We start from the raw sequence: 25182 nt of genomic DNA on the forward strand, positions 1-25182 counted from the left end.
ACTGCTATATTCTGGACCCCTACGAGATGCAAGGCGAAGGTTGGAGTGCACATAAACAAGATCCTTTGCCTTCTGTGAGCTCAACTTGTTGCGCTTCACAGAATGAATAAAACCATAAGTGCTCCAATTCCTTTCAAGTTTCTGCTGATGAAGAGCTTGCCACTTGTGAAAGAACACAAATGGAAAGGTTTTGCAAATGCACACCATTTACTCCATCCACCACCTAGTTGGATTCATGGTGCTTCTCTCCTCCAAAGCTGATATCTCTGAATAATCATCTAATCTTGTAGCAAAACTGACAAATTCTTCTTTCACCTCCCCATGTAGATGAGTTGGAAACATTCTCATAAGGGCTTTTTTCACCCCATTAGCCACCTATCTATCCTGATGGGGTGCTTTCCTCTTCCCATTGATTTGAGCAATAAGCTCCTCATCATAAAATTTGGGGTTCAAGGCATGTGCTATAGTGTGCAATGGAGTGTTGAAATTGTTCCACCTATCAACAGTGATTTTCTTGACTAAATCAACAAAATGATCATCAACAAATAAAAGATATGGAGACTCCTGTGAAGTAATTTACATAGTTTTCTCAACCATGGTATCCATGCCATCATATACCTCTCCTAAGAAAGGTTGGTCCATGTCCATGTCAGCATTCCGAAGAAGCTCAAATGTAGGGGTTGTGAACTTTAGCAAGAAATTTATCTTGCTCCACCACTCCTCATCAAGGTACAATCTACGCACCATATATCCCCGCTCCGAATCTTCCTATCTCAACTCAGCCCAAAGTTGACCCACCACCATAGAAACTAATGGTTGCTTAACCTCAACAAGGCGGTGCAACATTAGGAAGTTTGAGGCATATCTTGTCTCAACAACTTTTAACAACTCCAATTTGGAGTACTCTCGAAATATTGCTTGAGATTGGTGGTGGTTGGTGATGAATTTAACGATCTCTCTTGCTTCCCCTGTGATTTCCTTTATCCATGGAACTTTATTGTCAATCTCCTCTAAGATCAGATTCAAATTATGGACAATGCAGGGTGTCCAAAAGATGTGGTCATACCTCCCCTCAATAATTAAACCTGTAGCTTTGCAAACTGGTGCATTATTCGTGATAACTTGCACCACCCTGTTAGGTCCTATTTGTTCAATATATTTTATTATAACATCAACAATGAATTGTGCATCTTTGACCTCTCCTGAGCAGTCTTCCTCCTTTAAAAACATTGGTCCTTTTGGTGAAGTGGCAATGATAGTTATCAATGGCCTGCGTCCATTTGAGACTATGCTTAATCCAAAAGCTACTCCAAGAAGAACGAATCAGTGATAAGATATCCTCCACAAGCTCTCTCTCATTTTTGAGAAGCTGAGTTTTGACTTTCTCATACTTGGGCCTCTTGTACCTTGTGGGAGCTTTGTTAACTGCCCTTATCATATCTTGCTAGTAAGAAGGGCGAACAACATTGAATGGGATACCACATGCATAGATGCACCTTGCCACTCTGGAATCAATTTCTTCTCTCGCTTGCACATTCACCAATTTAGCAATTCTACTATCTTGAACTGAAGCGGATGCCCCTCTGGTATTTTTGGATGGTGGTTGTTCTTGTTGTTGAGTGGCTCTCTTCTTCCTTGCTTCAACCACAATCCTTCATGCCTCTTCATGCCTTCTTTTAAGTCCATCAACCTCATCTTTCTCTCTTTGATATGCCCTCCTCACAATTGGGTCAGTTGTTTTTGTGTAACCTGCAATCCCCTGTCCTCCTCCATGCAAAAGATGTGCCCTCACTCTTGGGTAGGAGCCCTTGTACAAATTACTGCAAAGATTACATCCCCATTCCCATGAGCCACCACATGTTCATCTTTGAAGCTTCTAAACATGCCTCCAAAGAGGATAATAGTTAGCGCTTGGGTTGGACTTGGGGGCTGAACTTGCACCTTGGTTGGAAGCCATTGCTGCAAAATAAAACTAAAAAAACAAATTTGTAAAGAAAAAACGTTTTTCACATTTTTGGAAGCATAAACCCTCGAAAAATAGAAGAAATAGTGGGAAAAACTAAGAAAATGAATGTTTCTTACCCAAATTAATTTTTTTGTAGCTGAAGCTACTCCAAATTGCCACAAAGGACAAGAGAAAGATTGTTGTAGCTGAGCCAAAAACCAAGAATGCCATAGCCGAAAACTCCCCATTTCGAATCTGCTTGTGAAATCTCAGAATGAGAGTAGTTATAGATAATCGAGAATGATTTCCCATGTCGTGTATATGTTGCCCATAACATGTTGGAGGTGTTGTCTCATCTCTACCTTGAGAGTAACAATGGGAGTTACATTATTAGCAACAAAAGGTTGTCGGGTCTGAGGGATGGTTGCATTCCATAGTTTCTTTTCAATCCACGTCTCTGCAGTGTTTTGATTGTAGAGGAACTTGGTGGGGTTAGATTCACCGGATCATAAGCAATGGAGAAACTCACACTGCATAGATATTATTATTTCTCATTTTCCACATTTTTTATTTGGATGTAATCAAGATGATATATTGTTATGGACGTACTAGACTACTAGTTGATATGCTTACTTGTTGAAGGGCTATCAAATCCTGAGGCATATGAATATCATTTGCAATCTAGAGAATGAATGAATTCACATAGTCTAGGTTTTGGAATATGTCTTGATCTGGAAAGCACTCATCTATGTAAGGTTGAATATCATTTATGTTAAACAACTGTGATGGTTTTGGGAATCACTGTGCTCATTTTATGAGGGGTTTTCAAAAACAATTTCATTAAACAAGCTTCCTTTTTGAGTCAACCTGAATGGATCATAGATGTCTGCACTTGATGCTTTATTGTTTACTTTTATAATGAAATGAGATCTATCTTGGTTAGCAACATCATGTGTAGGGCTACAGGTAGGAGTAGAGGCATTAGACACTGCTTTCTCTAATTCTTCTTTCTTAACTTCCTTCTCTTTAAGTTTAGTTGAAGCCTCTTCGTGGTTAGAATGTTCTTTAATGCTAGTTTCTTTCATGTCAATGTTGGTTTCTATTGCAGGTGCATAACCTAGTATCTTAAGATCCTCGAGCCTTTTTTTAATTAATTATTTGATTTCTTGTAGCAGTTATTTTTTTGATTCATTTATTTCCCTTATTTCATTGAAAAATGTTTTGGTTTTCGTAATTTCAGGATCTAAAAACATAATGATAGCCAAAACTTAGCTCTGATACCAATGTAACAAATAATTATTGTTTCTATTCGAAGACATAATATAATTGTAGTTGTATAAATGTATTGATATAATGAATAAGAATGATGAATATTACAATGAGGGCCCCCGTTGTAAATACCTAGGTGGGGTGCCTTTTCAACATGTCTTTCTGATAAGACATATTTTTTCATTAACTAATTAACTTATTATTTATTATATTATTATTCATCATTATGATGTTCATAACATCAAGTTTGTGAAAGATTAAAAAAAGGTATTGTTGACCACTCTGTGTCAACGACCCCATGCCACTACACCCCTTTTTCGCAAAAGGGATCTATCATGTTCGAGTGTTCACGCCTTTCAGATTTCATCATTAGCCGACAATTTTGTTAAAGATGTAAACCCATTCTGCATGGTTATAATGTAAATGATCTTAGTAAGACCATCATGTATGTAACAACCTAGGTAAGCATAGTATTTTGATGACGATTTCTACCTTAGGAGGTTTTTTGTCTCGCTGACTCATCTGTGTTTCTAGACACAAATGATCGACAAAGTTTTTCCTTCCAACCTCACCCCAAAGCTAGGGTGGATTTTGTCGTCAAGATATTAAATAAATTCTAGTGTTTTTTATCGAGTCTTTGTAAAATTAATCTGGGAAGAATCCTAGCTAATTGGCTAGATTATTTTATTACAGATTACTTGGTCTACTAGATCATATTTTGTGTTGCAGAAATGGGTAAATGTTGAGGGTCTATAGCGAACGGGTGTTCTCCCTTCATGTACTAAATTGTAAAATCTTCATGTAAAAAATTTAGTGCATGATCCCTCATAATTAGACACCATGGCTAAGTATTAGAGGGTCATCAGTCAATTAATTAAATTTTCCGCCAAAATTAAAATTAATCTTAAGCCAGAAATTTAGTTTATTTTTTCCTAGGTAAAATTAAATTCTCCAAAGGTGAAATTCGTGGGTTTTAAGGAAGTTAATTTTTTGGAGGTCCCTGACCTAGGGAATATTGAAGAAATCAAGAAATTTTGGATCCTTGGCCTTGGTGGTTAAGTCAAAGTCAAAATTTTGAAGAAATTAACTCAAAATAATTAATTTCGAGTTAATTAAAAATAAATTAAATGATAAATTCGATTTTTCCTCAAAAGTTAAATAATTTCGATGGTGATGATTCGAGATTAATTAAATTTTTATGAACCGTTAAGATTAATTTGACAGTGATCAAGCCAACTAGCCATTGGAGACTTTATCTATAAATTAGAGGTCAGTGTCAGTTTGTCTTTTCATCCGATCTTTGAATTGTGTACTAAACTCTCAAGCTCTCTTGTTTATTTTATTTGAAATTAATGCAAAAGTCTTTGGGGTTTCAATGTGTGGTGGTGTTCCTCTTCATGAATTTATGGTAACATTGTTTTAATTTCTGCTTAATATTATGTAAAAGCTATCAATCAATAGCTGTCTTAGAATAATTTGAATACAGGTATCTTATTCAGTTTGTTGGATCTAATATAACATTTTTAATTTTGATCGAAGTAGTAAGTTTCTCCATTTCTTCTGAATTTCATTGTTGTTCTATTTCTCTACTTGGTTTGATGGTTGCTCTAGTGCTTGCAGGATATCTCTCATGTTTTCTGTTGAGTGTTTGGGGATAGTCTTCGGTTGGACCAACCAACTCTCAGCATATATTTTCTGAAGAGCCTACCTCATATAAGCTTCGAGACTTATCTTAAGATTAATTTATTTATTTTTTGTTTTTTTGTTTTGTTTTTTGCTTTTGTTTTTGTTTTTTTTTTCAGGGTGTTCTTAGCCTAGTACCTCTCGAAAATTTCAAAATATTTTAAATATTTTGTGGAAAAATTGATAAGATCTAGTTAGTAGGAGCCTTAGATTATCAGATCTAGGAGCGGATTTGGACTCATACTCCTTAGATTTGATAGATCTACCATCTTTGTGCATAGATCTGTAAATTTTTTATATAGATTTGGAAATTTTTTCTAACTTGGGTTTTTGGGATTTTATTTATTTTTGTATATCTGGGTTTTGGGTATTTTTGTTTTTGCTTTTTGTTTTTTTGTTTTTGTAGTTGTAGATCTGAAAGAGAAGTTTAATTTGAAATCTAGACCTTGGAGGGCAATATTTGGTCTTAATACTATTTTGTAGGGACATTATTCAAAGCTATTTATTGTTCGAGAGTTTCAAAATTTAGATCTGGGGATTTCATGAGTTTTCCTTAGAGAAAATTTGAAGCAGGAATATATCATTTTAAAATATAAATCTCTGGAATTTTTTTTAAGGTTGTTGGGCTACCATCTATTGCCCTGAAGCCCTTTAAAATTTCGTTGCTTCCTCTATCTGCGTTTTCCTTTCTTTTCTCTGAAATTGCTCTTCTTTTCTGCTGCGATTTGTCTTCTCTGCAAATTTTTGATTTTGTTTTCTCTGCCTGCTGCTGGTTGCCTTGTCCCTTTTCCACCCATGTTCTTTCCTTTCTTCTGCTCGACCCTGGTTTCCTCTCCCTTGCTAAACCGCATCCTGAGCGCATCCTCTCGTCTTCGCCTTTATTTCTTTCCCTCCACTTAGTCCTCCATTCCTGCGTCTTCCCTCTCTCTAACCTTCGCTCTTGTAATCATTGCTCTCTCACACTATTGTCGTTGCTCCCTCATCGTTGCTCAGGCTTGCAAACAAACACTCTTATTCTTCAACCCGTAGCCCCAACTTCCTCTTCTCCATTGAGCCTTTGCCCTTTCCTTTCGCTGGCCCTTTCCTTTGTCGCGTTTCATCCTTCTGCGTCGACGTGCTCCCCTTCCCTTTTCCCCTCTTCATTGCTGCCGTTGGATCCCTTCTCCATTTCCATTGGATTCGCAGAACTCCTCTCCTCACCACCGCCTTCAACCTGCACACCAACCTTTTCTCACGATTTCCCTTCTTTGCTTTTTTTTTATGTTTTAATTTTTGGTTAGGGTTCAAGTTTTATAACATACAAACTCGATTTTTTTAGTTGCTTTTTCATTTTATTTTTGTTTTGATTTTTTGTTTAAAAATTAAAAAAGAAAACTTTAATTTTTATTTTTATTTTAATTAGTAAAGTGTGATTTTGATTTTTTGATTTTATTTTTTGCTTGCTTTTTTTTTTTTGGTTTTGATTTCTTTTCATGACATTTTGATTTTGTTTGAACAAAAATAAAAATTTAAAAAATTTCGATTTCCATTTTTTTTAATGTGGCTTTGATGTTTCTAAAGAATTAAATCAAAAGAGAACTTTGTGCTTTCACATTAAAATTTTAAATTTTTATGTGGCCTTTGGCCCATTAAAAATTTAATTTATTAAGCCTTTTGATTTTTTTACTTTTGTCACATTAAAAAACTTAATTAATCATTCGCCATATTAAAATCATCGTTCATGAGCCTTAGCACATTAAAATTGCCAAGGGAATAATTAAATTTTTATCTAAAGTTCCTTCTTGGGGTTTTTTGTGTTAAGGGTTTAGGACTTTAAAATTTTAAAGGGAAAATTTTTGTGGAGTTAAAAATTTTAAATTTCTCTATAGTCAAAACACATTTAAATATTTTTTAAATCATCTCTAAAGTTTGACTATAGGAAAGCAATAATTTTTTCTGGATTTGGGTCACTTAAGAAAAATCATTTTAATTCTAGAATTTTTAAGTGTTTAGCATTTGAATTTCATGGTTCTACATGGTATTTAACTTCGAAATTTAATTTGCTAAAGTATTTTGCATGCTAAGGTTTTGAGCATTTTCTTATGCTTGACATCTATTGAGATTGCTCGTCGTTAAAGTAATTCTAAGTGGTTTAATTACTTGAATTATTGAATATTTATTGCATGTTTCTTGGTGATTTTTTCATGTAATTATTAAGTATTTTTTCATAGAACTGTGGTAAATTGCATATCTTTTGAGTATTTCTGAGCATCTATTGGCATTGATATTAAATTGCGAAAAAGATTTTGAGCTATAATTGTATTCACAAGCTTTGAAGTAAGCTTGTGGTTTAATTGTGATATTGCTAAGAAGTTTATCTTTCAATCTTTGTCTAGTGAAGTGAACATTCATTCTGGCGATTAAGGGCTTTGATATATAACTTTGAAGCAGATCATAGCATAAGCACTTTTCATCCTTGAATCTAACTTCATCTCATCTTCTAATCATCTCGTGTATTTGCATATTAAGTTAGTTTTGCATAATTAAAAATTTACTTTCAAGCATAAGTTTGGTCGATAGAGAGATAAGTACCCATCCATCTTTGCTTGAGAAGCCTGCTTTTAATAGTACTTAAAACGGTGACCTTGTAGTCGTTAGAGCCACAACTCTCTGCAGCGCCAGAGGCACCGGGTATGTTAGATTTTTAAGAGAGGTATCGTTAATCACACCTTAGTGTGCTTCACCTTATCTTCTCTCTGCCAATTACTACGAAATCAGGCTCAATATAGAAAGGATCAAAGGGTTAAAATTTAGATAGGCCTTTAACTAAAATTAACCAAGTTTCCTGCATTTCACATTAGTTTTAGGATCTGCATTTCATATAGGATAGTTATTCATCCAAGCAACAGTTGCTAATCAATTAATTGGTCTTAAATTTTCCAATAAGATTGTTGACTCCATTGGGCACTGGTATCAATCGTTTAAATCTAATCGAATCCTATAAGTCTTGCTAAATCTAAATCAAGTACTTGGTCGCTTCACTGTGTCTCTCGAACTGGTTGGTTCCCAACTAGTTCTCCTTTATTCCATTTCCATAGGGTCTACCTCCTTTAGCCTGTTGTAGGAAGACAACTTAAACGGAGAGATTGGGGGTTAGGGTGACAGCCCCCGATTTGAGCTGTTGTCGCGGTGCCTAGAAATTTTGTGCGACAACAAGTATCATTCTTTGTTACAATGTCTAGTGATCTAAATGTACATATATTCTTAGTCTACCACCTTTCTCCAGAGCAATTACCGTAGGGGATGCCCATTCACTTGTATTGAGCAATGGTACTAGACTCCAATAGATTACAACTTTTGTATTTGTTCATCAACCTATGCAACATAACTTGGATTCATCCTATATAGTTTGTCTCTTTGTTGTTTGTGCTGCTCAGATGAATTCATTTTTATGGATACACCATGCGAACACATTGATATACTCTTTACTATTTAGATAGCAGTTGGCTTCTTGTAGGTTGTAAGCTTTACTGCCATCTACGTGCTTGTAAGTTAAGACTACATCGTTGTGTGTTTTAGACAATGTATGGATTTTTGTGTGATGAAAAAAGTCTGAATTGTTCTTTTCAGGCTTGTGTTTGTTGGGCATGGCTTTGCCTTAGTTGTGAGGTTGTGAAATTCAAATAACTACCAATGGGAAAGAAACCATCATAATAGAGACAACAGGAATTAAACTCTGTACTAACAGTTTACAATCTTTTCTTACTGGGATGCGATTGGTTGAACGCCTTTGTTATCAAACAGGGAATGTATTGATATGATTCAAAATAGATGGGTATACATCTGTAGTGAATTTCATATTTGGCCTGATAGATTTGCTTGGTTATCATGTGCTGAAAAGATTGTGCAAAATATTTGTCCATTTTATTCCAATGTTTTCAAATTATTGTAGTGAACAATTTATTAGATCATGTAATGTCCTCTACAAATTTAGGACAAATGGACTCATTAGCCTATCCATCCCTGTAGGCTATAGTCCACCTAAAAAGGGGAGAAACCCCAAAAAATACCCATTGCTGGGCAAATTTTGGGGTATTTGGGCAAAAAACCCAGAATTGGGGTTTTGAGTAAGATTCACTCAACTGATTAAGAAGATGAAACCCCTCAAGGAAACCTATAAATAAAGGATGATTGAATTCATTTGGAGCATCAAGTGTGGATCATTTCGTTTGTTCTTGAGCATTAGCTTTGAAGGTTTTAAGACCTCTATCCTTGTCAATTTTGGTGGTGAAAGATTCCACTCTAGTTGACGCCAATCAATCTTTCTTTGTGTTCTGGCACAATCAAAGAAGACATCTTCTGTAGCAGACGGGTTTTCTAAGGAAAATGAAGCTCGTGTAGTATCATAACAAGATTCTGGGCCAAAAGGACAGAGGGTTTCTGTTTAGAAAGTGTATTGTGGCTTGATCTGCGGGTTCTTTTGCATCCTCGTGGCTGGAGCTCAGAGCATGCATTTTGATCCTATATTCCTGCGGCTTCCATGTATGTGAATCTTGGATAGACGAGGATTCTTCTGGATTTGGATTTTCTGCAGGTGGATCAAAGCATCAATTCAGAATCTCCCAAAGGCATTCCGGAACAAGTTGCAACTCTTGAGGCACTTTGTAGCAGGTCAAAGTCTGAAATTATAATCCATACAAATTCTGCGTTACCGTTTAAGACTGGGACGGATCGAAGTATTTTTTTGAGATTAGATGTCACCCTCTGAATGATCTTTTTCCTGTGCTGAAGACGTGTGATGGTTGACAACAATCCAAGCTCACTCACAAGACGCTCTGAAACAAGTGCGAGAATTATGTGGAATTAGTTACCTCGACAGATTCAAATTCAGAATGACATTGTGCATCTTGTACATAATTCTGGGAATTAGGTAAGATGCTAATCACAAACAACAATTAGAGCAACGGTCCCTGAGGAATTGCGAAGCACTGAGGCAAGCAGCCGAAACCAGGAGCGATTTTGCCAGGCATCCTTTCCGGTTTATACTCGCAGGAGGGTTTTCTTCCAGTTGTGGATTGGGGTCTTCTCCTATTACTGGTTAGATGTGCGTAATTAGATTCTATCAGTTATAGTGGAATTAAATATTTGGAGGGTTCGATTTATATTAAATTACATTGAACTGACGAACTGGAACTACATTTAATTAGTGATATAATTCGATGGGCGTAATTGGACTGTTGAACTGTTAAATTGAACTATTGAACATTGGGTATTGTTTGAAATTGCTAGAGAATAGTTGAATAATTATTGTGATCAGTACTTATTTTCTGAAGATTTTATTACGAAATTTCGATACCATTAATTGCAAAAGTAAAGGGGAAGAGGAACTTGTTGAAAACCATAGGAAACTCTAGGGCAAAATTGGCTTATAACATTACAGATCACAAGTAGTTTGCTTCTGCAATATAGCATATGTTGGAAGAGTATCCAAAATTCAAGCAATTTTTTGGATTCTGACCAAACTTATTATTTGGCTCACTGATATGGGTGAACATAACCCAATCCATATTCTTCAACTTGTTTATTGTACAAAGAAGGAAAGAGGAACTGGTTGAGGAGGACTGCGACAATAGTCAAAGCTTTTGTGTATTAATTGGTGCATTGATTTTTGCAAAAGCATTAAATTAACCATCATGTGTTTGTTAGTTTTTGCTAAGTTTAAATTCCCAAAAGAATATTCAATATTATGCCAATGTTAATTTAAAATATTTTAGAAGGAGAATATGTTGTTCAGGCTGTGAGCCTACTTCGAAAATGTCTCAGCATCTTTTATAAAATCTGCTTTACACAGAATAAAATGAACTTATAACAGAGACAGCATAAAATTAGCATGGACTACAACTAGTATGTTGATTTATGAGTTCTCTAATTGTCTACCTGAACCTTGCTTTTGAAAAAGCAATAATGCTTGTTATTAAATCTGCTCTACACAGAATAAAGTGAATTTATAAGCTAGAAAATACTTAGTTTAGTTTTGATTACATGTTGGAGCACTGGTATATTTCTCTAAGGCTTTTCTTATCTGGCCTGCATTTCATGTTTTCTCATTGTTGGCTCTTGTGCTGTTAACGAATGCAACAGGTTGCCATTGCTACGGGATGATATCCGAAATGCAAATGACATGAAGAAAATTCTCCTGAAAGCAATTTCATTGCTGTCAAAACAGTTGAAATCTGCCAAGGCTTTGCTTGATGGATCTCTGGTGAGGGTTCTTTTAGACATTGTTCTGCAGAAGTCCATTTCTTATGATTCAAGAATCAAGGATGTTGTGAGCGTAGTTGTAAAAGGGATAGGAAAACTTGAGAGTCTGAACTTTGATTCATGAAGAAAAAATAGTATCTGTTACCAGTTCTGCAAGGCAAAAAAATTATAGCAGTAAATTTAGTAATTTAGAAAAGATTTGCACTCCCCATTGATAGTGTAGAGGCTCAAAAACAATAGATGATGGAATAAAATGACAGTTTTTTACCCATTTCAGTTAGTGTGCTATTTCAGGTAGCTATTTGTCCCTGTTGCTTATTTATTGGTGTAGTTTTGCAAGATCATTTGAGTCTTATTTTCCTCAAGTTTCTTGCTTGCAATGTGGATTTCCCTATTGAAACAGGCTTCTTTTCCGCAAATCCTCTCATTATCGTGTCTTAGTTTTTGGCATTCATAGGTGTTGGTTCTGAACAGAAATTCAAAGTCTACAACTGTCCAATATTACATGCTTGGCATACCCGTTATCACCACTAGTCACAAACAGTACTACTGTAATGTTATGGGGGCCATGAATGAATTCAATGTGTAAGATAAGATAAGATAATTTTATTAGTGTCCAAAAGTGATCGTAAATAGCAATGCTGCGAATATTGGCATTGGGATAAAATCGGCAAGGGTTCGGAAAACCAAGAAATCGTAATTAAGATACCATCAAAATATTGGTAAAAATCGGCAAACAGTGGCAAGGCCAAAAAATCGTGATTTTGCGATTAAATTGATGTTCGCAACACTGGTAAATAGGTCAAAGGGACTGCTAGGTACATTAGAATCAATAATGGGAGTGCAAGTGCAGCTCCTAAAGGAAAATATATCTACCATTTGACGTCAAAGACCTAGAGTCTACAATCTATCATCAGAGAACAAAAGAAGAAACAACGCTGGGAGTCTTGGAAGAAAGAGGATCCCTCTTAGGAACCCTAGGGAAATGTCTTGACCAGAGGTACCTGGAGTATGTACTGAAGCCTTGGAGGGTCCATTTCCTGTTGACAACGAAGACCTTCTAACCTCCGAATTTGCATTGACAGTTGGTGGATCTATCCTCCCTGTTGCCGCGTAAATCCACACCTGGGTTAACGTGGAGAAAATCTTTAACTCCACTTGGTGTGGGTTTGGGGGCAAGTCTCGAGTTGAGCCACTGTCACTCAAATCTCAACTCCTCCATCTAGGCTAACTCCTAGCGAAGCCAAGGGGGATGGACACTCTGAGACACCAAAGGCTTAACAAGCTTTAGCAAAAGGAAAATTAGTTCTAAGAGTTAATTATAATTGACCAAGATAAATTCAACTATCAATATGATGATTATAGAAAAAGACTTCAAAGCATGTAGATAGAATCAATGAGCATAAATCACCATAACCATCCACCATAAGAGATATAACAACAAAGATTAATGAATGAAATACTTTCAAAGCATAAGATATAGCAAGTAGAGACCAGTGCCCAATGTAAAGTACTCGTGAAGGTAAATATTCCAAGTAAAGGACAATATCTTGAAAGTAAAATGCTTGGAAAATAAGTGCTTAGAAATTGACTGCTCAAAAGGTAAATGCTTGAAATGAAAGACAATTGCTTGCATAAATAAAGTACTTGAAATAAATGCTTGGAAATGTAAATGTGTTAAAATTGGCAACTAGGGCCAAACTCCATGTGGGTCACCCCATTTATGGCAGCTGATATTTTTCCTAGATTCCTCTTGTCGAGAGGTGTAGGATTGATCTAAAGATCATCCGATTCTGACAAGTATCTATGGGGATATAAATTTATTTGTATTTACTTGACAAATTGTCAAGGTTGGCCAGCGGTTAAATGTGTGGCACACATGCCCAGTGAATCATATAAATACAAGAGAGGTTGATTCATTTTCTCATCATCTCATCTCATCTCACTCATTATTCTCTCTCTCTGCTTAGCTTTGGGTTATACAAGGAGCAGCTCACACGTGGGAAGGAGGACGCATTAGGGCAAGGAGGATGCTGAAAGGAGGACGCAAAAGCTGCTGAAGGTCTCTTTGACCTGCATTGACCAAGCGTTGACTCATCAAGGGTGCGGTTTTGGTGTGGCTGCCTCTCTTAGGCAGGCCGCAGATTTTGGCACAAAAATCGAGGCAATCCATCCATAGGTTTGACCAACGTTGACTACCCTAGTTTTGGGCAGCGGGTTGACTTCAGTCAACAGCAGTTTGACTGTGTTTTTGGTGTTGCTCAAGGGATGTTTCTTTAGGCTGTTCGAGGGCTAGTTGACTGGAAATTGACCAAGCATATTGGAGGTCAATTTCAACTCGTTTGACCAAGTTTGACTTTGCTGATCTAGGGTTTGCTGCTGCTGATATAAAATTACAGAATTCTGATTTTGTACTATTTCTCTCTGTTGAACTATTGAAGATAAAAGAAGATTTGATCAAAGGGTTTCCTCGCATTGGGGTTTGTCCCTAGCTAGCAGCCACATCTCGTGTCTCTTGTCTTGGCTTGTTTTCTGTTGATCATTTAATGTTCTATCTGCACTCTACTTAATGTATATGTGATTGCTAATCCGTGGCCAATAAGAAGAAAAGAAGTAAACTACTCTAAGCATAGAACATACCATAATTTAACATGGAATCAGAGCTGAGGTGAAGACAAAGCCCAAGCAAGAGCAAGAGCAATCACTGAAGAGAAGGTTGGCAAGGCTATTCTAAAAACTTCATGGGGTCCTCAACGCTCTTCCCCGCTGAAGACAAGCTTCGTGAGAAGTCTGACTATCACGGATGGAAGATGTCTCTCGATTTGACTTTAGAAGATCAGGAAGTGTTGGACCATGTGAGAGGCAATTTTGGTGCGCCTACATCAAATGCATCAACTACTGCCAAAAGCAAGTGGTCCAAGGGAGAAGTCAAAACAAGGAAGATCATCCGGGACTTTATCGACAAGCGCATGGTGGCCTATGTTTCTGAGCTGACAACCTCCAAGGAAGTCTACGATAGACTGGTGAGTTTATTTAAAGTTAATGATGCAAATCAAGTTCCGTTCCTTAGAAATAAGCTGAAGGAGGGCAAAGATGAGAGTATGCAAGCATATTTCTTAAGGATCACCGAGATCAAGAATGATCTCCTATCTATTGGGGAAGTAGTTCTTGAAAAGGAAATGACTATCACAACTCTTGGAGGACTGCCACTTGAATGGTATATATTCAGGACTACTCTTCTCAACAATAATATCATTCCAGGATTTGAGGAATTGATGGCTAGGTGTATTCAAGAAGAGACAAGGATGGAAGAGCAAGAAATGCTTGCACTTAAAGGCCATCTCTCTGCCTTTTTTTCATGCTAAAGGAAGAAACAATTCTGGGCTAAATCCAAAGGAAAGGCTGGACCGAAGGGTGGAAGAAAAGGATGATGTTACAATTGCAATAAAATGGCCCACTATGTGAGGGAGTGCCCTGATAAAAGGGACTCACACCATGACGATGACCAAAATCACTCTCAAGGCAATCAAAGGAATGGCAGGTCCAATGGCAGAGGTAAAAGAAATGCCGGAAATCAAGGAAGAGGACAACCCATCAAGAAGGCAAGAAACTCCAGGTATGAATCAAATGTTGTTAACAATAAGCAAGATGAATATTGGCTACTGAATTTCTACTCTAGTTTGCTAAGGAAAGACCAAGGGGACTTGGTCGTTTCTCACAAAGAGGACAAAGAGGACTGCTGTTAGGACAACAGTCCTAATGAAGCCTTAGATGCTTGATTTGCAATGTAAAGCACAAGAAAAAGAACCCAGATATATTGATATTTGATTGAGGAAGGAAGGAGAAAGTTTAGGGGATCTTTGAAGCCCTCTTGAGATCCTTTTTGAAGCCCTTTGGAGATCGTTTGGTGTGGTGGGACTAGTGCTCTGCAAGTGGCTTGAAGATGGTTGATTCAACCGAGAATGTGGCCAACTCCAAGCTTAGAGAGTAACCTGTACAACGCTAGAACAAGTCTTGCAATACAACATTAGTAGCTTAGGTGGTTACTTACATAATGACAAGATTAAACATGCAATTCAACTGAGAATTGCATGTAATAATCAAGCCTAGAATGTAAGTAAACCAAGAAGGCAATAAACACTTATGGCCTTCTCCTTAGACAATACTGCCCCTAGCTAGGGCCTAAGCTACAAAATTGAAAGCAAATTCAACATAAAAACACATACAAGTTACCTCCAATAAGATCAATGCACACCACACAAATCTTGCACCATTAGACCTCCAAAGTCTTGTTTATTAATGAAATGCAGAAAATACAAAGTAGTAGTAACAGAGTTTCCCCAAGCTCAGCTTCCAACACTCCTTGCAATGAGCAAATGGGGTTACATTTATAGGAGAAATGGGAGACAATCCCAAGAAAAAAAAGAGCTGACAAGTGTCGAAGGGTGTCAATCCCAATGCAGGTCGAGTTGCTTAAGTGGTTGGAGCAGCTGGCTGTGTAAGATTGTTAAGTGGTTGCTTGGATCTCAAGAGATGTTGCATATTTCCTGTGTGCTGCCATGTGTTTCAACGTGTGTCACAAGGAGCAGTTGAGTGGGAATTTGATTCCACACTTAACTTCATGCTATCTCAGCCATGTACAAGTGTCCAAACAACTGTTTATGAGGTGCTGCATACACTTTCCAATCTGGGCCTGTGTATAAGTCTAAGCTGGCTGAGTATCTTTTGAAGCTGGTATGCATGAACAGGTGGATGCATGGGGAGTTAACTCCCACCTAGAATTGTGACTGACCACCTGCCACATGACTCCTCCAACTGTCAGCAAACTTGTGATCCCAAAACACATAAACTTGGCCCTCCATGTGGCCCAACTCGTCCCCTTTGACAGGCTGTAGCAGGCAGCCAACTTGCATTGATTAGTGGGGCCAATTCGTGGTGCTTGGGTGGCCACCATGTCATCCTTTTGACTTGACTTTGAATGCCAAATCATCTCTTTTAAATACTGGTGCATCCATTTGACTGGGAACATGTTCTTAATATGTCCCCAGTTTATTAATTTTTATTTTCCTTGTCATTTTTCCTCACTTTTGAGTCAAAGTGAATTTTGGTGAGGATATATTTATTTTTTGCACCCCAAAGTGGGTACTAGGATAATGGTGGTACTTTGAGTAATCACCTGCCATAAAACATTTCCTATTGCCGCTTTTTTATTATTATATACAAATTTAATTAAAATTTTCTGCTTTGCAGGAAAATTTTAATTATTTAAAAATTCCTAAAAATACCTAATGCCATTCTGTAAGACTGTGGATATGACCTAGCATGGTAATATACATTGACCCTAGACTTAGAAACACACTCAAGGCCCAATTATTAAGACACACTCCAACTTTGGAGGTTATGGGTGAAAGAACTCGACTAGTTATTTATCACTAAAAAGAAAAAATAATTAGTCAAGGGAAAAAAACCTCTAGAGTAACTTCCTTAGTAACTAGGTCCCAAGGGTCTAAGCCTGTTACATAAATTCATTATGCTAGCGTCATATTACAATTCTCCCTTAGGGGTACGGAATTTGCATAGAAGAAGACAGAGAAAAGGGGCAAGAAAGAGGCCAGCAAGAAAGAGGCAATCTCCCAACGCTGGTCCATTGAACAAGATCTTTCATTAGGAATTGCAAGAGGAGGTTGTTTTTACCATTGGGTTCTTCTTCTATCCCAACCTCATTTCTTTTAATGTTGCAAATCCTTCTTTATTTTTCTGAGATGTGTCAAGCTCTAGTTGAATGAGCTCCAACTGCGTATATGCTATGCCTCTTACTTCAAAGATGTTTAGAACCACATTTTTAGTTAAGGAAACAAGGAGGTGGATAAATTTCTCACACTTATTATATCATCCTGGCTATCATTTGCTGTTAGTGTTATTTTTGATAGATGGACAGATGTAGCATGCCATCCACTCATCATTTTGATGGTGTCATAAGAAAAATAACCAGCCTTCTTGAAAACAGTGGATGCACTTGGAAAATACGAGGATGTGTATTATTTGATAGATGGACAGATGTAGCATGCCATCCACTAATCATTTTGATGGTGTCATAAGAAAAGTAACCAGCCTTCTTGAAAACAGTGGATGCACTTGGAAAATACGAGGATGTGTATTATATGAGTGAACTGTTTATTAAATTCGTTGAAGGTGTAGGTGTTGATTCTTGTGGGAAAATCATCATAGATACATTGTTTGCAAGATTGATAGCTTGATTTTGGAAATAAAATATCCACAAATTTGTTGGACAACTTGCATTGTTCATTCTTTGAATTTAGCACTTAAATATTTTTCTCCAGATGTGATATGGATGGGAGCGCTAATTGATGATGCATGCCATAGCCACTATTTTGTACAAAACCATACCAATCATCTCAAAATCTATAAATAGTACATGATATATCATTTTTGAAGATTGTAGATACTAGCTTTGCCTCTTTATTCATCATGCTTTAGAGGTTTTGGGAGTTCAAGACTACTCTTAGGTCCATGGCTATTTTAGAGTTTTGTTCTTTCTAGAAATGATGGATCAAACTGCTTCAAAAAAGGTCAATGATATAATGTTCGATGGATGTTGGTGGGAGAGGGTAGATCTTACTCAATGTTATCAGAAGTTCAGAACTAGACCAATGATCAAATCAATTGACCTCAAAAAGAAAAATTCAACTAGAATCAATAAAAAATTGGAAATAAAAATTGGTTGACCAAAAATACATAAAATATTCAAATTTTGATTGTATATATATATATATATATATATTCAATTACATCCATGTGAATCCAAATTGTTAGACACAAATATGGAAACTTCTATCATGCATTGAGTAAGGTTGTGTGAGAAAAATAACACCAAGTGCAATCCAAATCCAAATTAGAAATACATGAACAAGGGTTGTTGACTTCCAGGGACCTTTGCACTTGTTAAGTGGGTGGCACCCCCCTTATGGCTGCCCTCATTTTTTTTGTAAATTCTAAGCCCATTTCTTGCAATTTCCACTAATTCCCCATGGTATTAGTGAGTCAATCCTCACTCCACAATAACTTAGCTAATGGTGATGAAAACACCATTTTTTGTTTTTTAATTTTTTTTGGGGCTTTAATGGCCCCACACACATGTTGTACTATGTATTGTTAAATTGGCATGTTCTATATGGAATCAACCATTTCTAGTTTGAGGGCTTGATTTGCATTGCTATGGCCTAAGAATTGGTTGGTCTAGTTAGGTTTCCTAAAACTAGTTCACAGACACTAAGAGATGCTTATGAGGGGAGGGATTCCATGATTGAGTTTGTGAAAACCATTATAGTAGAGAATGAGTGTCTTGAGAATGGGACATTGGTAGAGATCTTGTTTACTACCATATGGTATATTCTTGTCAGCAAATGGAAGAAGAATTGCACACCTTTGCATTGCTTGGCTTACTCATTGAATCCTAAATACACATTGATTACTAGCTCAATGGTAAGTATTCAAGAAGATTCCCTCCTCACATGGGTAGAGAGATTTCATAGGGGAAGAAGGAAGCATTTAGAAGGATATATTAGGACAAAGCATCCCTTGATGAATTGGAGGCAAGCTTGAGGAATGATGGGAATATATGTTCCAAAATAACTTAAATTCCATATCCATAAATAGGTATCACCTAGAAATTCACAGATGAAATGAACAAGGATTATTTCCTGAATATGACATGGACAACTTGGTTCATAAATTGGATAGCCAAATAAATGGGATGACATAAAAGAATCCATATAGATTAAAATATTATATTGAATAAAAATGCGAGATTATGATTATGTTGATGATTAACCTTGGTATTTATCGGCATTAAGGTACCCTTCTCATAAAGCCATGTCTTTATGCGATTCACTTTTTAATAATTAATATCCTAAGTTCTCTACTTTAGGTATATATATTTTAATATACGTAACATTGCTCTCCCCTTTTAAAATGCTTTGTCTGAAAAACATATAATGGAAAAGCTTTATCTTTTGTTTTGAGTTGTGATGATTTCTCATGATCCTCTATTCTTTGAAGCTATGATGATTGACAATGCAAGACAATATGATCTTCAAAGTGTTGAGTAGAATTGTTGAACGGTAAAATGGTCTAAGTTCTAGCTACCCTAATCAATCTTTTGTGGAACTATACATTTATAGTGCTCTTGGAATGGACCTGTTACCCTTTATACTGTTAGAAAATCAGAAAGGTAGAAACATTTTCTTTATGTTGATAATTACTTGTGATATTCTTATGTTCTTATTAACTTTCTTGTGTTCTTTTTTTAACTTTGTTCATCAAGCAATTACCAAATACCACAACACGAAGATCAAAGACACTAGATGTTGGCGGATAGCTAGGGAAAAACCCCTATCTAGGGGAAAACCTAGTCAAATTTCTTCTTTTATTAGTTTCATGAGATGATCCAAGACTCCTTGACCTAGACACAAACTTCCTCCGGTCACCAAGTCAGCCTTTCCTTTCTACTGCAGATGATAACCTTCCAGTAATAACTTCGAACTAGCACTTCGATCTTGCAGTATCAAAATTTCGATCTCCCACCCAGTAACAGATCTTCGACCCAATGGCAAAACTTTCGACCTAGTAGCAGAATTTCGACCCAGCAGCAGAAATTCGACCCAATAGCAGAACTTCGACCCAATAGATCTTCGACCTTCTAGCAATAGCCCAGTAAATTCACACGTTTGAGAGAGATGACCCAGAAATTTCGATCTTCTTTCTCCAACAAATCCCCTTCTATTTCTTCCGCAATTTCGATTTCTTTTTCTTCTCTCTCTTGAATATCGAACTTGTGAGTTTGTGTCCTCAAATGAATCGAACTGCCCTTATTTATAACCTCTTATGGAGTTCGAATTACACTTCTGTAGGCCGACTTGATCAGGTAAGGGCCAACTTGCTGTGGAGGTGACAAATGAATTATTTTACTCAATAATAATTCTTTTTACATGATTCAACAACCCAAGAAGGGTCTCATTAAAACAATGACTCTAATGACTTAATATAAAACATAGAAGTCCTCAATGGGGACTTTGACCTATAACATGATGACCCAAGTATGAAACCCATGGTTTAATAAGTCATAATAATAATAATATTTTTTTTCTTTCTTTTGATAAATACGCTTCATTATGACTCAAACAATTTATGAAGATTGAACCTAGTTACATTCTTCAACATTCCCTTTTAACTAGGGAGGTATTCATAGTAGGGTTGCGGGGGAGCCCCGCCCCCCTTCTCGATCCCGCTCCCAATCTGTGCTTCGGTCGGGAGCAACTGGGGAGCGGGTCAAGAGCACACTCTCGACCAAAAAAAATCGCTCACTGGTTTTTACAGGAGCGAGTTTGGGAGCGTTGCTCTTGTCGCTCGGGGAGCGAATATTCCAACCAGGGAGCAGTGGGGGAGTGATTGCTCTCGATCGCTCCCCGGTTGGAAAATTTGTTCCTGACCGGCAGAAAACAACGCCTGTGCGGCCGAGAGGGGGAGGCGACACCAGCTTAGGAGAGGGGGAAAGGGAGGGAAAAAGGGAGAGAGGGAAGGGGAGGGGGGCGAAATAAATAGACCCTCTCCCCTCCCATTATTCACTTCATCCCATTGAGAGAGCAAGAGAATTTGGAGAGAGAGCAAGAGAGTTTGGAGAGAGTTTGAAGCAAGGAGAGGAGCTTGGTGAGAGAGGAGCTTGGAGGAGTTTGAAGAGCTTGCAAGGGATATTGGAGCTTGCGATTGGAGGCCAAAGAGGTAGGATCTACACTCTAATCTAGCAATTTTTTTTATGTTCATTGCTAAATAAATAAATAAATAATTAAAATTCTCTATTTCCCATTCCCATTCCCATTCCATTTTTTTGCAAATTCAAAACTTCAAATTTCAAACATCATGGTTATATTGCTTGGCATTTTCTTCTTCTTGGTTCCTTTTTTGGTTATTATGGTGTTGGAGAGTAGAAAAAGGAGGGTTGAACATGAAGAAGGGGATGAAGAAGTGGGTTATAGTGGATTTGATGAAAACCCCAGAGAGGAGTACCTTGGTGAGGAGGAGCTGGAGGAGAGTGAACATGATTCAGCTCAAAAAACTAAACAAGACCAAACCCCATTGTGGAAATATGTTACTAGGCCTAAAGCAGGGAAAGGGGGTGGAACCACTAAATTTCACTGCCCCCATTGCAACAATAATTACACAGGTTCATACACCTGTGCTAGAAAGCACCTCTGTGGGAAAAGGCCATGGGATGGAGATAAACAAATAGGAATCAAAACTTGTGCAGGTGTGTCAGCAACAGAGAGAGCCAAATACATAAGGGAAGAGGAGGAAGCCCAATACAAATCTAAAAAATCAAAGGGTTTCTTTGAACCAAGCTCACAATCACATGCACAAAGAACAACTTTAGCATCCTCCCATGGCAGTGGATATGGAGGCACAGGGTCACCAAACATCTCTTTAAGGCGTAGAACCATATCAGATTTCATTGATGAAGGGTGTAGGAGTGATGTGGATTCAAAAGTTTACTGGTTTCTCTATGCATGTGGGATACCATTCAATGTTCTTTGCCACCTTATTGGCATGGAATGAATTCTGCCATAAATGATGCCCCTAAAGGATACAAGAGCCCTGGGTATGACAAGGCTAGAATTGTTGGACTTGATCATGAAAATATCACATTCTTTGAGTATAATGACAAATTCTTGGACTGAGCATGGGTTGTCCATTGTATCTGATGGATGGACAAATGTAAAAGGCAAGCCATTGATAAGTTTTCTTGCTGTGTTTGTTAGTGGTGCCATCTTTCTTTCAGCATATGATTACTCAGACAAGTTCAAGACCAACATCAACATTGCAGAACCATTACTTGAAACAATTGAATGTATTGGGCCATACAATGTCATCCAAGTCATCACTGATAATGCTGCTAATTGTAAGGTAGTGGGAACAATTATTGAGGATAAATACCCCAACATATTTTGGTCTGGGTGTTTGGTTCACATAATGAACCTTTTGATGCATGATATTATTAAGAACAAAAACCAACAATACAAATGGATTGGTGATTTGTACAAGAGAGGCAAACATGGGCTTTTCCGCAGTCACTCAAGATTGGAGCTGTTGAAGATTGCGAAGACTAGATTTGCTAGCTATTACCTCACCTTTGTTGAAAATGCAACAAGGTGATGGAGCTTAGTGAAAAGAAGTCGCCTTCACTAAGTGGGCCCGCAGGCTATTTTTGGTGCAAAGTCTATTTTTAGACATATGGATCATGGTCTATGAGTTGCAGGATGCTATTTGTGGATGATTGGTCATGTTGGTAAAAATAAATGGACTTCTATTTTTAGACACATGGGCGGAGTCTATTTTTAGACTGCCAGGCTAAAAATAGAACAGTCGAATATTATTAGCTCTTAATAATATTTGGACTATAAACATTATCTTATCCTCTTGGAGCACTTCAGTTCGAGCTACGGATGTGGCACATGCAACTGCCAGAAGGAAATACGCTTTTCTTATGGTTTAGTTGAGCTATTGCATGATGGACTTCAGTTAGAACTCAAGTGATTGAGTTTCGTGGAGTTGATTGAGGAGTTGATGGAGTTGTGTTCAGTTTGACTTGGTTGAACTAGTTGTATTTAGTCTAACTGCAAATACACTAGTGACGAGTGATGTGAATTAATTATTAATTAATACACTAATTATTAACTCATAAAGCAACTAAAGAATACATCAGTTAACTCAGTGCATGGACAGTTCAGTGGAGACAGGTGTTAGAGGTGGAGACTACTATTAGTTGTGACTATAGCTGTGCATGAGATTTGCACAATCAATGATGGAGATTGCCAATGAGGATTGCGCAGTACAAGCCAAGGAAAACGAGCTTGGATCATTCCTATTCTCACATTGGATTGCGCAGTAGAGGTAGGCAAACATTGGAGGAGATTTGAACCTGTGACTTGATTCAGATCTGAGATAGTTTGTGTGTAGCAGGTGGAGATAGTACTGAGTACTTGTGAGGAGTATTGTACTATGTATTGTTACATGTTCTCTATCATTATAATATACAGATAGTTGGGGGTTTTCAGCTGCATGCTTTCCCCAGTACATACTGTGTTGATATGTGTGATTGATGTTTCAATGTGCACATGCGATTGTTTCTTAATTCTGCAAAATTGATAATCAACGTAGAGGAGGTTATGTATTATGCATGCATTCTGCAAATAGTGTATAATCAGGATAATCTCTGTGAATAAGTGTCATATTATTCAAAATTTCTACATGGTATCAGAGCGAAGTTGATCATCAGATCTATTATTCAAAAAGTGATTACATTTTATTTCTTTAGGTAGAGTCTGTAATCGGGCCAGGTAGCCTCTGGATTCATCCTTATTTTGTAAGGTGAGATATTTGGTAAAAGCCCATATAGTCAATCTCTGTATGAGAAATACTTTGTTCTCACGAATTTTAGATCAGAAGCGGGTGAGTTTTGAGCTGGTGGAATTCGAATTTGCAGCAATGTTTTCTTGGTGTCAAAGTTGAAATGTCTTTCAACAGATTGCGATTGGAGTATGCGCTTGAAGGCAGCTCGAATTATATTGTATGGAAAGACAGGATGGAGGCAGTGTTAGATGACAATGGGTTGAAGGAGTTCATAGATGCTGAGGTCCCAAAGTCTACTGATGTTGCTCACGTTGAGGCTTGGCAAAAGAAGACAGCAAAGTGTCGAAGGATTCTGGTGGAGGGCGTGAAGGATCACATTGTATCCAGCCTGCATGGAAAGGCTTCAACATACTTGATGTGGAAAGCGTTGACAAATTTATTCCATAGCAAGAGCGACTAGAGGAAGTTGGTGCTCAAAGATAAACTCAGAAACATTAAGTGTGAGAATGGAGACAGTATGCCCAAGTATCTCACGAAGTTCACCCAATGCCGGGATGAGCTGGGAAGTGTGGGGGTGACTGTCGATGATGAGGACTTGGTGAGCTTGGCTCTCCTTGGTCTTCCGAAGAGTTGGCATTCCTATCAGGACTCTGTCAATGGTCGGGAGAAATTGCCAGGATGGGAGAGACTTTGGTCAGATCTTGTGCAAGAGGAGATCAGGCGGAATACCAGGGACGAATCTTCATCAAAGGCATCTGATGAAGAAAATTGCGCTTTGGCTGCCAAAGCAAAGAAGGGGAAGGAGAAGGGTTCTCTTTCCGAATCCAATTCTTCCAATGATGGGAAGAAGGTTGACAAATCGAAAGTGCGATGCTTTCGTTGTCATGAGGTGGGCCATTATGCTGCAAATTGTCCACGGAGGAAATCCAAGAAGGGATCCGGGGAAGGATCTGAAGGTGAGGCACTTGCTTCACAGTTTGAGTTGGATTTCACACTCTTTGCATGCATGGTTTCATCCATGGTGGGAAGTGGTTGGTTTCTTGATAGTGGAGCTTCTTTCCACATGACCGGTGACAAGAGTTTGTTCAGTACTTTGGAGGAGAAAGATCTCCAGATACTCATAGTGATGGGTAATGATGAGAAGTATAGTGTCTTAGGTGTAGGCACGGTTATTTTTCATAGGGAGCATGGAGCTCGCCTTACCTTGACCGATGTCAAGTATGTACCAGGACTGAAGAGAAACTTGGTGTCGATCGCGATGCTGGAAGACAGAGGCTATGATGTAGTCTTCAGTAAGGGAAAGGTTTTCCTTGGACACATCATCACTAGACAAGTGAAGCAGATTGGTTCACGGGTCAAGAACCTGTATGCTCTTGAGGTTCAAGATGCATGCAAAGCCTTGAGCAGTGAGGCAACTAATGGAGACTTGGTGGTTGAGAGGGAGCGTATATTACCTCTTAACATGCAGAGCCAGAAGAAGTCTCAGACGATTGTGGAGGAGCCATGATTGGTGCAACAACTTCAGGAGGTTGTGGAGCAGCCACAATAAGGGAAATTGAGAGGAGATCGAGTAGAGACATCTACTCATGCAGAGACCTCCAGTAGGGGGAAACTTCGAGCCA

At 37.8% G+C, this 25182-nt stretch overlaps 1 protein-coding gene across 3 annotated transcripts in view; it reads left to right on the forward strand.

The window, feature by feature from the left end:
* The window catches only part of LOC149260428 (oxidoreductase, zinc-binding dehydrogenase family protein), a 305468-nt gene that overhangs the window by 116967 nt on the left and 163319 nt on the right, over positions 1 to 25182 (forward strand). For all 3 annotated transcript variants that reach the window (XM_089420726.1, XM_089420724.1, XM_089420728.1), the window contains exon 6: positions 11018 to 11138. In XM_089420726.1, coding sequence (XP_089276852.1) covers positions 11018 to 11138 — 121 coding nt within the window. The remainder of the gene's footprint in view (positions 1 to 11017; positions 11139 to 25182) is intronic.

Source organism: Pinus tabuliformis, chromosome 6, assembly GCF_031772625.1.
Source record: "Pinus tabuliformis cultivar Carrire ecotype Pingquan chromosome 6, CPIR1, whole genome shotgun sequence".
Classification (NCBI taxonomy): Eukaryota; Viridiplantae; Streptophyta; class Pinopsida; order Pinales; family Pinaceae; genus Pinus; species Pinus tabuliformis.